The 14,556-nt window shown below is 35.0% G+C and overlaps 1 protein-coding gene across 13 annotated transcripts in view; it reads left to right on the forward strand.

Moving 5' to 3' along the window:
• Nucleotides 1–14,556, forward strand: part of LOC121416298 (semaphorin-6D-like) — a 69,029-nt gene that overhangs the window by 31,163 nt on the left and 23,310 nt on the right. For all 13 annotated transcript variants that reach the window (XM_041609838.1, XM_041609839.1, XM_041609844.1 and 10 more), the window contains exons 3-8: nt 5,432–5,559; nt 6,582–6,761; nt 9,705–9,792; nt 10,123–10,242; nt 11,412–11,497; nt 12,869–13,010. In XM_041609838.1, the coding sequence (XP_041465772.1) occupies nt 5,432–5,559; nt 6,582–6,761; nt 9,705–9,792; nt 10,123–10,242; nt 11,412–11,497; nt 12,869–13,010 (744 nt within the window). The remainder of the gene's footprint in view (nt 1–5,431; nt 5,560–6,581; nt 6,762–9,704; nt 9,793–10,122; nt 10,243–11,411; nt 11,498–12,868; nt 13,011–14,556) is intronic.

Here is a 14,556-nt window from a genome sequence, read left to right on the forward strand (position 1 = left end):
GATCACTGTAACCTGTCTTCCTATTGTTCAAGTATATAGTACCAGACTATCAAATCTTCTTTCTCTTTTGTTCTTTGCTGATCGAAGTTGATGTTGGGCGCCACCGCAATAGTAAAACTTGGTGGCAATCTGTCTTGGTTTGTTTGGGTGGGTACTGGTATAGAGATTTCTCAAACCTCTTTGACGTGGTACAACCATTTTGTTAGGTGGCCACACTTCAGCCACTTTTTGTAACCTTTCGCCGAGTTCCTTCCAAAACTTATTTTGTTTATTACATTCATCTTTATTGAGGAATCCTTGAGAAAGAGATATCTTCTCATGACACAGCATTTACAGGATTATAAATAATACTTTTGGAGTGTTTTGCCTCAAAAGTTTCAGGTTTAGTATTACCCCCCAAGAGTTGCGCTGCTTTGTATGAGTGACATCAATCATTGACATTGATGATGATTTTTGCTTGATATCACCTTAATTTTCATCTATCTTGACGTCAATTTGGGCACATTACAAAAGCTTGCTTCAGTGCGTGATTTTCAATATTTTCCCAGGGCTTTAAAAACATGGAGTAAAAAAAAAACATGCTCATAAATCTGACTTATTGTGACCCTCCAATAATCAAGTTGAGTTGTATCATTTAGTTTTGGGGTGAATTTTCATGCAGAAGTTCCACTTTTTGGCTTCAAGGCAAGCAGTGGGGTGAATAAGCAAAAAAAGAAAAATCGCTCTGGTAAGCTTCTTTAGAGATTTTGTAAATTGGCCGCCCCCCTCTTGCTAGCCTCGTGGTTCTATTGAAATTTTGTGTTAGTTGTTCTATTCAAAAGCAGTCAATCACAAACAGGGACTCCATCATATTCACTGGAACTACTGCTTTAAGTAAACCTACCATTGTGAACTCTGTTTATGCGCCTATTCTTGTGGCCCTTCCAGGCCTCTGAGATTTGAAAGTTCGTGTAGAAGGAATAAGGAAAAAAAATGAGGAAAAAAAAATGTGCATTGATAGATGACCAGCCTAAAGGGAGTTCTCTATTCAGAGTTCTATGAACAATAGAGTAACACTCTGTGAAATAAAGCCTCTTCAACCAATGATTATGCAGACTCTATATACCAAAGACTGTTGACATTTAAAACAGGTCTTACTGTGGTCTGAGAACTCGGGAGAAAAGTACTCCAGAAAAATAGAGTGTATTGTTTAATTTTAGCCAATTGCACAGGTCAATACAAAAACAGCTATGATTAGATGTGGGGGACTGGTCCTTGTTGTTTGTTGATGTAAACACTAAAAAGAAAGTTGCATTGCATTGTGGGTCTGTGTAGTATGCAAAATAGTGTTTAATGCCAAGATTTAGGATCTGTGTTGAGAGATAAAGAATTAATAGGTGTATATTTTGGTGGTTTAGAGGACTGCCAGAAACCGCAATTTTGTAATTATAATTAAATCCCAAGCCATCTCCTGCTGAGAGGCAAACATTTTCTGTTGAACATTTCACATTGATAATTTCTATATTCATGTTCAAAAGTGATTATAATTAATGTAAAGAGGAAGTTGAGTGGGGAAAAAGTATGTGGAGATTTTGGCAGATGTATGCGGAAGAGTGTCGCAGTTTTAATGTTAGATAAAATGATGCATCCCTCCTCTTCCAAGAGAGTTTGGCAAAGAGTTTTGAGACGGATATTAACCACTCCCATAATGCATCTTGGCAATGCTTCATCGCATAGAGCAGACAGGTGAATTCTCAAAGGGGCAGGTTAGATATGGGCATCTCAGGAATATTTCCCCATTATTTGCCAATTTTCTTTTGCATAGATCGCAGTTTTAGTAGATGATGTCCAACTCTATTTTTCATTCCAGGAGTGATTGAGATTCACTGAAATCAAGTTCAAAGTGGATTAAAGTGAAGTATTCTGTGGATTTAGTAAACTTTTTAAGGATTGATTTCATCTGACAGTGTATCAAACACCCCCTCTCACCCATGGCAGTAGCTAGGCTTGTAAACAGTATACATGTACGTGTAGTATGTGATGTAAAGTGCAGTTCGAACAAGTTATATTCAGCAGGCCTGTGGGTATGAAGCAGAAGTAGCATGCACTTTAAACATTAAAACACAAACAAATTTGTTCATATCATCAAAGTACATTCCCATCTTCTTTAAATATAGATGAGCATAATTATAAAGCTTTCATTTACTCAAATTTCATTAATACTGGTAGTAATATCCATGTGAATTTGAGCTACCTGTTCTCAGTATTAATATCAAATTGCTCCCCGGAAAGGAGGAATCAATATCCTCTATTGATTGCGATGACGCTGACATTTAATTATCCAGAAAGGAAGCAATAGAAAGTAACCTTGCTACTTTACTGTATCAGAAATGTATTTAATATTCATAACGATAGAGGATTACCTCACCTGGCTTTGTATAATGTGATAGATATAGTTATTTTATTACATGTATATGTATTTAGAAATCTTTGGAGTATTGGGTAGAAAAGGTGTATTAGAAACTTACAGTAGATCCCTTTAACCTACCACCAGTATCGTGTATTCGATACATTTTTAAAAATAAATTTTTCAATTCCTATTTTTGATATAAATTCCATAAATTACAACTTTGTTAAGTATCCGTGAACATGTTTCTGACTCATCGACCAAACAGCCCAATTTTAGCAGAACGAGGAATGAAATGTAAAAAACAGTCATGCCACATAATAAGGAACACATTCCCTATATCTGTTCGTCAGTATTGAAGTTATGAAGTCTTGGAAAACTTGCCAAGACAATTGATGTTAGTCTTTCCATTGTTGGGTGACAATAACAGTATTCAAATGTTTCCTCTGTCTGTCAACCTTGTTTTCATGCTTACTTTATTTCCTGGTCTTTGTTGTTTTCTTACCAAATGAAAAAAGACCGTAATTATTTTGTTAACCCATTTGAAGAAGGAAGGAAAAGTCATTCTATTCTTCTGGGCATGTTAAATAAATATAGTGTTGAGAAATATGCATTATGGAAACTTTATTCTTGTGCTGGCGATTATATTCATTTGATTTTTTACCAGTTCACCAATGAGTTTAATCAATGATATTTGTATAGTTTAACAAATAATATTCCTTTTACTTGGTAGGTCAAATGAAAAAATAAGCATGTTGACTAATTGAAACATGTTGATTGCCCCTTTAAAATCAACTGGGATGGCAGAATTCAGCAGTCAGTTGGTTAAGAATTGTCAAACATACTTGCTTAGCTACTGATTTCTTTCTCAGTAAATCTTTTGAGATGATCTTACTCTCCATGTCTGAGGCGGCAAACAGGTCTAGTGTATTATCCGATGCCAATGAACATGACAATACCCCTAGGATGTGTACTAAGTACACAAGGATGAAGCTAGGCTTGAATATTAGCACCAAAGGTCGAGATGTGCAAATCCAAGTTTCTAGGACACAACACTGTGATCTAAGGAATGTCAATTTATCTTTGAATCCTCTTCCTTTGAGATACTTCTTTTCATAGAGATGCTACATGGTTCTGTTAAGTAGTATCTGTTTGATGATGATTTGCTTTTCAAGCTGTTTTTTTTTTACTCTGAACTATTTTTCTCTTTTTAATATGCTATCTCTAGAGCTGTTCTTATTTCCTTCTCTTGCTTTTTCTCAATCTCTTTCTCACGCTATGTCATTACACTCTATATTGTTTCATTCTATCTCTGTCAACTTGATTTCAAATTCTGTAGATAATTATTTTCTCTTGCTCTCTTTTATTTTATTTGATTTGTAGTTGTTGTATTTTGTTTCATTCTTAAAATTTTCCACATTTAGAGCTTTCAAGATGTTGAATCGATCCCCATCTGCATAGCTCTTAATCAGTCAATATCTCATTGAACTGATGAGAAGAGTGTCCTATTTTATTTAAAGTCTTTCATTTCTTGTCATCCTTATAACCATTTTTTTTTTCGCGTTTAGAGTCTTGTATGGAGCGTCCCTCATGCGAGACCTAGAATGTGGCAAGATCATCAATAATTAACCCTTGGATTATCCAGGAGTGTTTTTAAATGCTTCACAGTTGAGTTCTTCATTGATTAAGAGATGAATAAAGAGGGCAGTTGACATGTGTTGTACTATTGATCTGTTTTACCATAAGAGCAGTCGAAAGGCATTCCAGGATAGCCGCTCAATAATCCAATAAGATAAATGGAAACGTTGCATGAGCAGGGAATGAATTCTAAACTGTCCCATGGTCGTAATGAGCTAACTCACACAAATTGGTGTATTGAGCGCAAACTCCCTGATTTTGGGGGAGAGTGAAATTGAGATGCGTTAGCCGTTGATGAGAGAGAGAGTATCGGAAACGAGTGTCCAAGAGTAGGATTGATTAATGGTTTGTTTGCGGTATAAGCCCCTGTGATGAGTCATACGCACCATCAAAATGAAGCATAAATTTGAATTAATAATGCTCTATGATTTACAGCAAATAATGCATTACAACATGCAAGCCAAGCACTGTATGGGTAAAGTGTATAATCTCGTTAACAGCTTGGCTGAAAGACCTGGTTAAATTGCATTGCATGTTTGGATGGGAAAATTCTACCAACCACAAGAAAAATTGGACCCCTCTCTACACCTAAATCGACACCTTGATTCAAGAAATAATGATATCCTTTTCAAAATGGATATTATTCTAAACTTGATGAACAATGCAAATTATATGTACGGGGTCATTGCATGGCCAATTGGCGTATTGCGGAAAGAATTGCCATTTTTCTCTTTCCTTCTTCTTTATTTCCCCCAATTTCACACCTCATGAGTTCAAGTCATTTGTTGGAAAGAAGCCTGTAAATAACGCATCGAGCGGGGAGGCTCACCGTGGCACAATGTTTTTCTTTTGAATGAACTTGTTAGCAATGGAGAGGGAGAAAGGGGCTACTGTAAATGAATAATTCATGGATCCAGTCAATCCCATTATGAAGAATGAAACATGATAGTAAAATATTCATGACAACCGAAATCAATAATAGCATTTTTCATCATCATGACCACAAGTTCCATCTCAGTGGAGCTGATGTAACTGTCAGGGGGAAGCAGATTGAATGGCCTTTATAATATCCATACATGTATCTCTGTTTTTGGTATAATTTATTTATTGGAATCTGAAGGCAGTTCTCATTGTTTGTTTAAAGCTAATTTGTATTCCAACCATACCCCCTTGAAATAAAGATGCGAGATATTGATTCTAATTGTAGTTTTTTATTAATTTCAAAATGAAAATTAAATTGATTTTTGCTTAATACACATCATGTATGTCTGTCTTAATTCATTTATTTTCTATGTAGTTGTGCTTCAGTGTGTACATGTTCATGTAATAATGAAAATAAAAGTACAAATACATCTTAATACAAAAAATATAACTCTCTGTCCTTTTTTCTCTTGTTTTTCTGTCCAGATTTCCGATCATTCCAAGGTCAACATTTTGGATCTATGACATTGAACAGTGAACAGAGATTGCTGATGGTCGGAGCTCAAAATGCTTTTTATCAAATCAACTTGGAAGAGCCGCTCGGCAGCCAACAGGTATGTATGAAGGGTTGAAATTGAAAAGGTTTTATTCAAAATTATTGCACTTTGCAGCCAAAAGGCTGAATTGCGTACAATTTACAGGTACATATACATAGAGTGTACAGATTTATAAACATCAAACTTGAAATGATTATGAAAATATATTGCAACTTAATTTATTATGTATACTAAAAGGAAAAGATGAAGTAAAAAAAAAACAAGTAGACCTAAAGGTGGTGGTGGTGGTGGAAGGATGCTTATTGATAAACATCGTAATTCAAACTCAATCTTACAAATCCACCTGTATAGAGGACGGAACCTGCCTATAAAAAAACACCATATCATTTGAACTTCCCTGTAATTTGCACAGTATATATATGAATCCCTCCTTTCTATAAATGGTTGAATTGCATGATTAGTTTAGTTCTCTTGCTGTAATTTTTTACAAACAAATTTACCTCTGTGCAGTATACAGTATATGAAAAAAAAGTAGTTCAACAAATTAAAACTGTTTCCTAGTTTAATAGAACAATCAATATTCCGTGCCAAGATCCATTGAACAGCAGTTACTATTGCTCACCAAATGAGAGTCATTATACCGGTCAGCTGTCGCAAATTGGCATTGTTATAATCAGAATTGCTGGAGGGAACCTTAGGTTGAATCAGTATGTAAAGCAAATATTTTGGGAAATATCATCGTCACCTGATGATGATTAAAAATGCATCCCATATTAGGGAAGAAAACATCGTAAATAGTTGCTTGTACATAATTGTTGGCTTTCTTTTAAGAAACCTGCATACATAATATCTTCTGATTTGATAACTTATGGAGATCATTTAATGTTTTATAGTCCCTGGTTGTATAATCTCATCTAGCTGATGAGAATATTGGGCTTGTTTACACAAGAAGTGTGTCTATGGGTATATGTTTTAAGCTCCATCAATTAAAAAATGGACTATTTGACAATTAGATACTGGCGTAAAGATTTCAGGATGTATATGTCGTTTAATTTTTTCTTTTTTATTTGCATCTGTAGGGTATCCAGAACTACAGTTGGTCCTCTGAATATGTGACGATTGAGAACTGTTTAATGAAAGGTGTTGAACAGTGGGAATGTCAGAACTTTATTGAGGTTTTACAGATGAATTCTGCAGATAACAACAGGCTGTTTGCATGTGGGACCAATGCACAGTCACCCAAGTGTAGATACTTCACAGTAAGTTATACCATCCAATGTTTTCGTGTTTATTTCAATGTTTGGCAGTGTCCAATCATATCGATATCTCATGGCAATCTTGTAATATCCCTGAAAAATAATCCAATAAAACAATCAAACAAACAAACTATCATTTCTAGTGAAATATATGTCGAAGGAAAGTCCAAATTTTTAACGTGAAACAATGGAAGCGAAAACAAGTTTGGAATTTTTAATGATTTATTTAGACTTTATAAATGCTGATCTTGGTGTTCTGTCCATTGATTCCCAACCGTTCATTTAGAAATGACTCTTCAAGAGGCAAGCCATAGATGAGAGAGAATTGACTTCTTGTATCTGCTCAAGCAGCAAAACTCCTCCGCTTTCCAAGGCTACCCTCTTTATCAAGCTCTGGCGCTGATTTCATGCAATTGTCTTAATGTATGGGGGCTTTGAAAAGGAAATGCAGGGTTTCAAAACAAATTTGGAAATGCCTGTGTTGAACTCTAGCACAGAAGCTGAATGCTAAAAAACAAATATTACCGGGGGGCCCTTATTGGGAGTAAATGTTTCACCCCCTTCGCTTGCCCCAACCCCTAAAGCCTGACAGTAAATCTTGGAGAAGAACATTCATCCAGCCATGAATGTTGACTCATTGCTATCTCTCTCCACTCCACATCTAATTGGTGTGATGTTTACAGCCCTCTCGTAATGAAAAATGTCAGAGCGAGAGAGTAGGAATGGGGGATTCAAGCTGTCTCTTGCAAGCCTAGATGACGATTCTGCATGCTCTCATAGATCATGCGAACATGTAATCTGGAGTCTAAATTTTAAAGTGCCCCAACTATATCATGAGAAATAAGTTTTGCACAAAACTTTCCCATTTTGAAACCAGATTCTAATCTCCACTCTGACAATTAATCCGGTTTTATCTAGTAACTTTATGAAAATGAAACAGGTGAAATAAAAAGAAATCTGATGTGAATCTATAGTAGAGGTTTAGATTGATATCATGGTATAATCGTTAAATCAATACATAGATCAAGCATTTTGATATCATTTCTTTGCATTAGAATAAAATTGAAACAGATATGGCATGAGAATTGTTATCCTTATTATTTATCTTATCAATAATAATATTAATTATAAGAAACATTTGTGAAAAATCCATATTTTATTGTTCAATCTTGAAATACTAAAAAATTGGCTTTGCCTAATCGATTGTTGGCCCGGCAGCTGCTGTGCAGCGCCACAATTCCTACTGTCTGTGTGAGAACCGATATTGGTGTACCAAACTTCATATTGTACCATTTGTTGGTTAAGCCTCCACACATTATGCTCTTTTAAGTGTGTTCTCACTACCCAATATAACACTGGATAGATACTAATGAATTTAGTTCAGTGTGAACATGGTTGGGATCATGTCAGTCACAGATAGTGATCAGTAGGCTTGATCAATTTATGCTAAACGCATCTCTGCTGCGTGGGTGCCCATACCATCATGCCGAACTTAAAGAAGAATAAATTGATGAAGTTAAGCACGCAGGAGGGAGACATCAGACGTGAAAAGGGGGGCACACTTGAGGCCCTTGCCTGAAACTCGTACTGAATCTAAATGTTTGTTCATCTGATCAAAATGAGAGTTTTTGAGCGGCTGAATGCTTCATGTACTGAATTAACTTTTCCATTTCCTGCGTTGTACTTTGTTTTGTAGACTGTTTTCTATGCAGTATCATTCTCCTCCATGAATGTAAATTGCCTATGTTTAATTTCCAGTTACAGCTGACCAATTTCAATTTTTGTAACACTCACAGTCCTAATTACATTTGCTATCATGGGTTAGCAATCAATCATATATAGCTAGCCTTGTTCAGTAATTCACATCCAATTTTTGAATTTGGTCGTAGTAAGGGATATCGGAAGCTTTCAATTTGGTTTTGGACGCTGTAGCTGATAATGCAATCAGCGCAAGACACCTCACAGTCGTAGTTTCACGCTCTCCGTAGCTTTCTCTGTCAAGGTTAAAGCTAGGATTCTCGGCTGATCGACCCGTGTATGCTTTGTGACTGTGAAATATCCCAGCGTCACATTATTTTACACCTCCTTCCCTATGCATTCAGGATGATGAATCATGACCGGCTTTACTCTTGATGAAAGATGCATCTTTAGATAATAAATTTAGGCTCAAAATTCTGATATATCTGAAATTTACTTCTCTTTAATTGAAAGCTACGTGTCGATATAAAATAGAGCTTTGGGTCTTTGCATTTAAGTTGAGAGAAGTTAATAAGTTTGAATGACTTGCATACTTGCATCTGAGTTAACACCTTTCAGGTGTACAAGAGACAAAGTGAACATTATATTGCTTCAGTCATCATCCATTACAAAGCACTGGGTGTGAGTCTCTAATTAAATGAAACAGCACTACCCCCCAATCTCTGTTTAACTCGTCAAATCATGAGTGTGAAAAGTGTGTTATTGGCACTAAAATGTTCGAGAGCTGTTTGTCATCTGACAACCTCTGACCTCTGACAATATGTTCTGAATTTTAGAGGGAGAATCGTTGAACAAGCCCCTTCCTCATCTTCCCCCTTCTCATAGTAGTTTTTAATTTTTTCTTTGTAAATTGAGTGAGGAAGAATCCAGCTGACGCTTGCTGGTTACCATGGCAATCGACTTGTAAGATTTCTCGTTTGATAACAACATCGGGACCCGTTGCGATATTGAGTTTGACGGACGGAGGAAATCAATCGATGCTACAGTGTCAAGAATGTTTTCAAGTTAGAATTCCTCATAGTAAGCAGATTTGACGCTTATTAAAAGTAAGTTTTTCAGTATCGCCCCTTGGGCTGCTAGAACAAACTAGGTGGAAAGTAGATTATCCGTTGTTATGGTTGTCATGGTAACAGAGATAGATGATAATGTTTGTTCTTAATGTTTATTGTATTGCTCGTTTTCTTTCAGGATTCCTCTCTTCAAGACTATGTAGAATCAGATGGAACCTTTATCAGTCCTTTCAACCCCAAGCAAGAGGGTACAGCTCTCTTTGCAGGTAAAGATTTTTTTTGTCATAGAGTTGTATCATGTGAAATAGCATTCAATCATTTCAAATTCATCTTGATGTAGCACATCTACAGGTTCTATTGATAAGATATGAAAGCTATGAATTCTTATTTAATAAAGATTTCAATAATTTACATTCATATGGCATATTTTTCTGTTGCTCCTGTATTGATGTTTCACACTAATATGTATTTTGATAAAAACAAACAAGTCAATTATATTAAAGCCACTCGTTACAAGTTTTTTTTTCTTATCTTTGTCATTGGAGGATTAATTGAAACTTCAATTTTCTTTTCTCTCTCTCTCTCTCTCTTATCAGATGGTAACCTATACACAGGTGTTGCCAGGGACTATACTGCTAGAGACTCCGTTATATTCAGATCACAAGGGACACAAAAAGTACTTTACACTAAAATAATGGACTCAACATGGCTCAAGAGTAAGTCTATTGTGTTTGCTTGGTTTTCTGCCAGAAAGATTCTTAGTGTGAATACTAGTTTATTGTTTATTTTTTCCATGAAAATGTATCAGTGACTTAGCTTTAATCTGAGATTTACTCTAGTTATGTCACTCTTTTGGACCTCAGTTTGGAATTCAGCATGAGGACATGTTGATGAATGCAGGAGCTGGATCACAGAGCAATATTTGTTGAAAATACAATAATATTACAGAACATTGGGGTGTCTCACAAAGAGTTAAGTATGACTTAGAGTTGCACTTAAAGGATTGATAGCAGTAGTGCACGCGTCCTCTTGGCATGATCTGACCAGTCCGGCCATGACTTTTATACCGCACGCAACTTGGCATTCTAAGTCATACTTAAATCTTTGTGAAACACCCCCTGGTATTATTATGTTTTAACAAAAATTGCTTTGTAATCCAGTTTCTGCATTCACCCGAAACATGACCTCATGCCAAATACCGAACTGATATCCAAAGAGACTTGGACTTTTCACTGAAAAATATAAAAATCATTTACAAATACGAGTCAGCTGTGTAGGAGTAGGTTAGAATGCTATATTGAAGAACAATCAGTCATGCCTTGGGGGATTTTTTAAAAATAAAGATATTGTCATTTATCTCAAAAGCAAATATCGTGTGGCCAGGTATTGTTCCTGTTTACTGAATGTTTATTGCTACAGCATTTGATTCAGAATTCTTTAGAAGGTTATTTTGTTACATTGTTGTGTTATTATTCCCTTTTGGCATTAAGAATTGAATAAAAAAAGAGACATCCTGTTTATCAACTTAATGAAACATGAAAAGTACATTGTCTCAAAGCTATAGCCATGCAGAAGAAAAACATGGATGTATATTGTCATCTTTATTTCTTTTAAAAAAAGGACTAAAATCCTCTGTAAGAAATATTGATATCTAGTTGAATTTCTGGATGAAGTTCAGAGGGATTGATGAACAATCAGAAGATTCTTTGTCTGAATATTTTTTTATGGAAAATTTGAATTAACAAGCAATTTTTTAAAGACTTTGATGATGAGAAAGATCGAAACAAAATATTAATATCTCTTGAAAATAGTTGAGTGTATATATCTGTTGGTGTCCGATCATTTTGAAATGTTCATAACTCACTCCATTATTTATCCCCAACAGTTCCAGCATTTATAAAGTCCTTTGATGTAGGAGACTGGATTCTGTTCTTCTTCAGAGAGGTTGCAGTGGAATACACATCAGGAGAGGTAAGAAATGAGTCCAGTCTTGTCATGACTACTGTACATAAAACAACATGTGATTGTTGTATTCAATGCAATATATCATGCCAGTTTTTATGGTCCAATTTCAATAAACAGCTTCAATGTCTGAAAGAGACTAAAAAGTGCTTGTACGTCAAGAGTTACCTGACACTGTTTACATCATAAGGGTTCAAGGGTTGACTTTTCATACTTCATACCTGTAAATCTCATATTACATGCATGTTTGGTCATACATTGTACAATTGATAGTGTGATATAAAAATTGTGGCTTTTGAGAGAACATTGTGATTAATGTCAGTTAAACAACATAAATTGCAGTGACATTAACCATTCAATTTTCATACTTCTAGGATTACAATTCAAGTTTTATTTTTCATATTGTTGTAATCTAAACAATGGAATGTTTTGATTGAATCTGGAAAAGCAAATAAACAAATTTTGCTCTCCATGGTAATTTATTGAAGAGTAAAATGACTCTTATTATAAGGCAAACAAACAAGTTTTATTAGATTATATACAGTATATCTTGACAAATAATCAGTTGATTTTTACTAGGCAAATCGGATAAACAGCATCTTCTTTTAACTTGTTTGTTGTAGAGTGAACTCTTCATATTTAGTAAATTAATGATAGTCATGACTCTAAAGAGATTACATAGTCAAGACTATTTATTGCATAATTTATGTCTTGATCAAAGCATATTTTCGTATGTGTTGATTTATGCTTCTTTACATTCTTCATACTATCATAAGTACTCTCATTTTCAAATTGCCATTTGATTATTTGGTTTGGTGTTGCATTCCTTCATACACCTGAAGTAACGATATGAAATTTTCTCAGTAAAGTATCCGTAGACCTGATACAGCTTTCCAAAGCTATACTGCTGTGCTCATTCAGCACATGGTTCAGTAACTCAATATATTAGTGAGGAATTTTGATTACTCACGCTCCCCATGCCTCTGTGTGTGTTATAAGTGCTTGTGTACTTAGCAGCTATTACGCTGTGATTTCATTTTGGGTTTGAAACAGATTGGCCACAGCCAAGAAAATGCCAGAGTGTATTGCTAATGTAGAATATATTTGAAGCATTATTTGCAAAAAAAGTCTCATTTTATGGTGTTTCCAGTAAGTAGAATGCTAGTGAAATTGTTTGAAAAAAATGAAATGATTGTGATTTCTTTCATTTATTCATCCATTGATCCACTAAATCTATCAGTCAATCATTCATTATTGCACCCATGCATTTACAATCACACCTATTTGTAATTGATAGGACTTCTTTGTATTTATTTGTTGTTATTCATTTGCTTACTAAGCCTGCTTACTTATTTAAGAATTTTGCTTGTATTTTAACAGGGTATTTATTCCAGAGTTGCTAAAGTTTGTAAGAATGACCAAGGAGGAAGTTGGATATCGGTTAATGAATGGACAACCTTCCAAAAGATTCGTCTAAACTGTTCGTTACCTGGAGCAATTCCATTTTACTTCCACTTCCTCCGTAAGTATATATATATATTTTCTCTCTGTTCATTCCTTTTCATAAAATGTATATTTGTCCAATCTCCTTCCCTTCCTTTGCTATTTATTCATCTCTATCTTTTAATTATTGTACCCTTTATCACTTATTATTTGTTTGCTAGCTTTCATATCTTTTTCTCTGTTCCTCTCTGTCACTCATTTGATCTTCACCTTTATTACACTCTTGTCCTTTCTTCTTTTCCTTCCTTCCATCCTTTCTTATTTTTTATGAAAAAAGTCTCCAGATACTTCTCCCCTTCTGGTTCCTAAGAATCCTTCCTTCTCCATTTTTACTTTCACATTTTGTCTTTCCCCATGTCATCCATCTCTTTCCTTTAAGACTTTCCTCATTTTCTCTCTCCGTCAATCCTTTATTCCTCTGTCCTTCGTATCCTAATCAACTGTTTCCCTAAATAGATATCAATTAAGCCCAGATAGCATTGTTCTATCCCATGCCATATTTCCTTAGGGAAAAGTTGCAATATTACTTTGTAATCCTCCAAAACGCATCTCATACAATTATGATAGCATAGGGGATTAGACATTGGCATTGAAAGGACTATGATATTGTCCGGGCTGTGGAATAGAAGAATTAAAACCATTTGTCAGCGGTGATGAAAGCTACTCTTGTCTGTCAGCATAACTAAAACCTGTCAGAAGAATTTTCTGGAAAGCTCGTTAAGATTTGTGGAAAAGTAATCATCATTCATTCCCGTCTGAATTTAGAACTCTCTTCGTTCTCATATTTGTCATGCAGAATGTGTTGCATTATTTAAGATTGTGGCATAAGAAAGAAGTAATTTAATTCAAGTACAATTTTCGACAACTGATGCTTAATTGGAATTTGTAGTTGATCTCATTCGGCTGATTGATTGCTGCAGTTTATAGCTACTTATTAATTTGGTGGCTAATTCATATGAACTAATTTCTTTTGATTACTTCAATTTCCTATGAAGCATTCCAATTAAGGTTCTTAATGACTCAAGTGTAATGCCTAATAGAAACGATTAAAACCATTTCCAAGAAAATTGTAATGGATTTTACCCATGAGAACTTATGTTTTCATCTTTACTTTAAATGCTCTGTTTTCCAAACATTTTATAATAAGAGGACAAAGTGTTGTTCGCAAGTGGTTAAACAAATAATCAACTGAAAAGGCAGGATATGATCACAATGAAGACAAAGACAATAGCTCTAGCCTACATAGAGAATACTTACAGTTTACATGTTAGGCCGTCTTAATGCAATTCTTCCATGTGCCTCACAATTACAATTGTTATTTTCACTCAACCCATCATGTGTCGTATATCCATGGGAACTTGATAAACACTATCTTTACACCTTCCTAGCTAGGTCCCACCTGCTGATTTAGCTAGAATTGACCGTAGGTACCAAAGTCATGAGCAAATTTAAAGGTATTGTTTAACTTTGTGAGCAGCTGATTTAAAAAATTCTCAAACCAAGATGAAACATGTGTACAAGTGCATGTATTAGAACTAATAAACCCTGAAAACAACCATTATTGA

This window comes from Lytechinus variegatus, chromosome 5, assembly GCF_018143015.1.
Source record: "Lytechinus variegatus isolate NC3 chromosome 5, Lvar_3.0, whole genome shotgun sequence".
Classification (NCBI taxonomy): Eukaryota; Metazoa; Echinodermata; class Echinoidea; order Temnopleuroida; family Toxopneustidae; genus Lytechinus; species Lytechinus variegatus.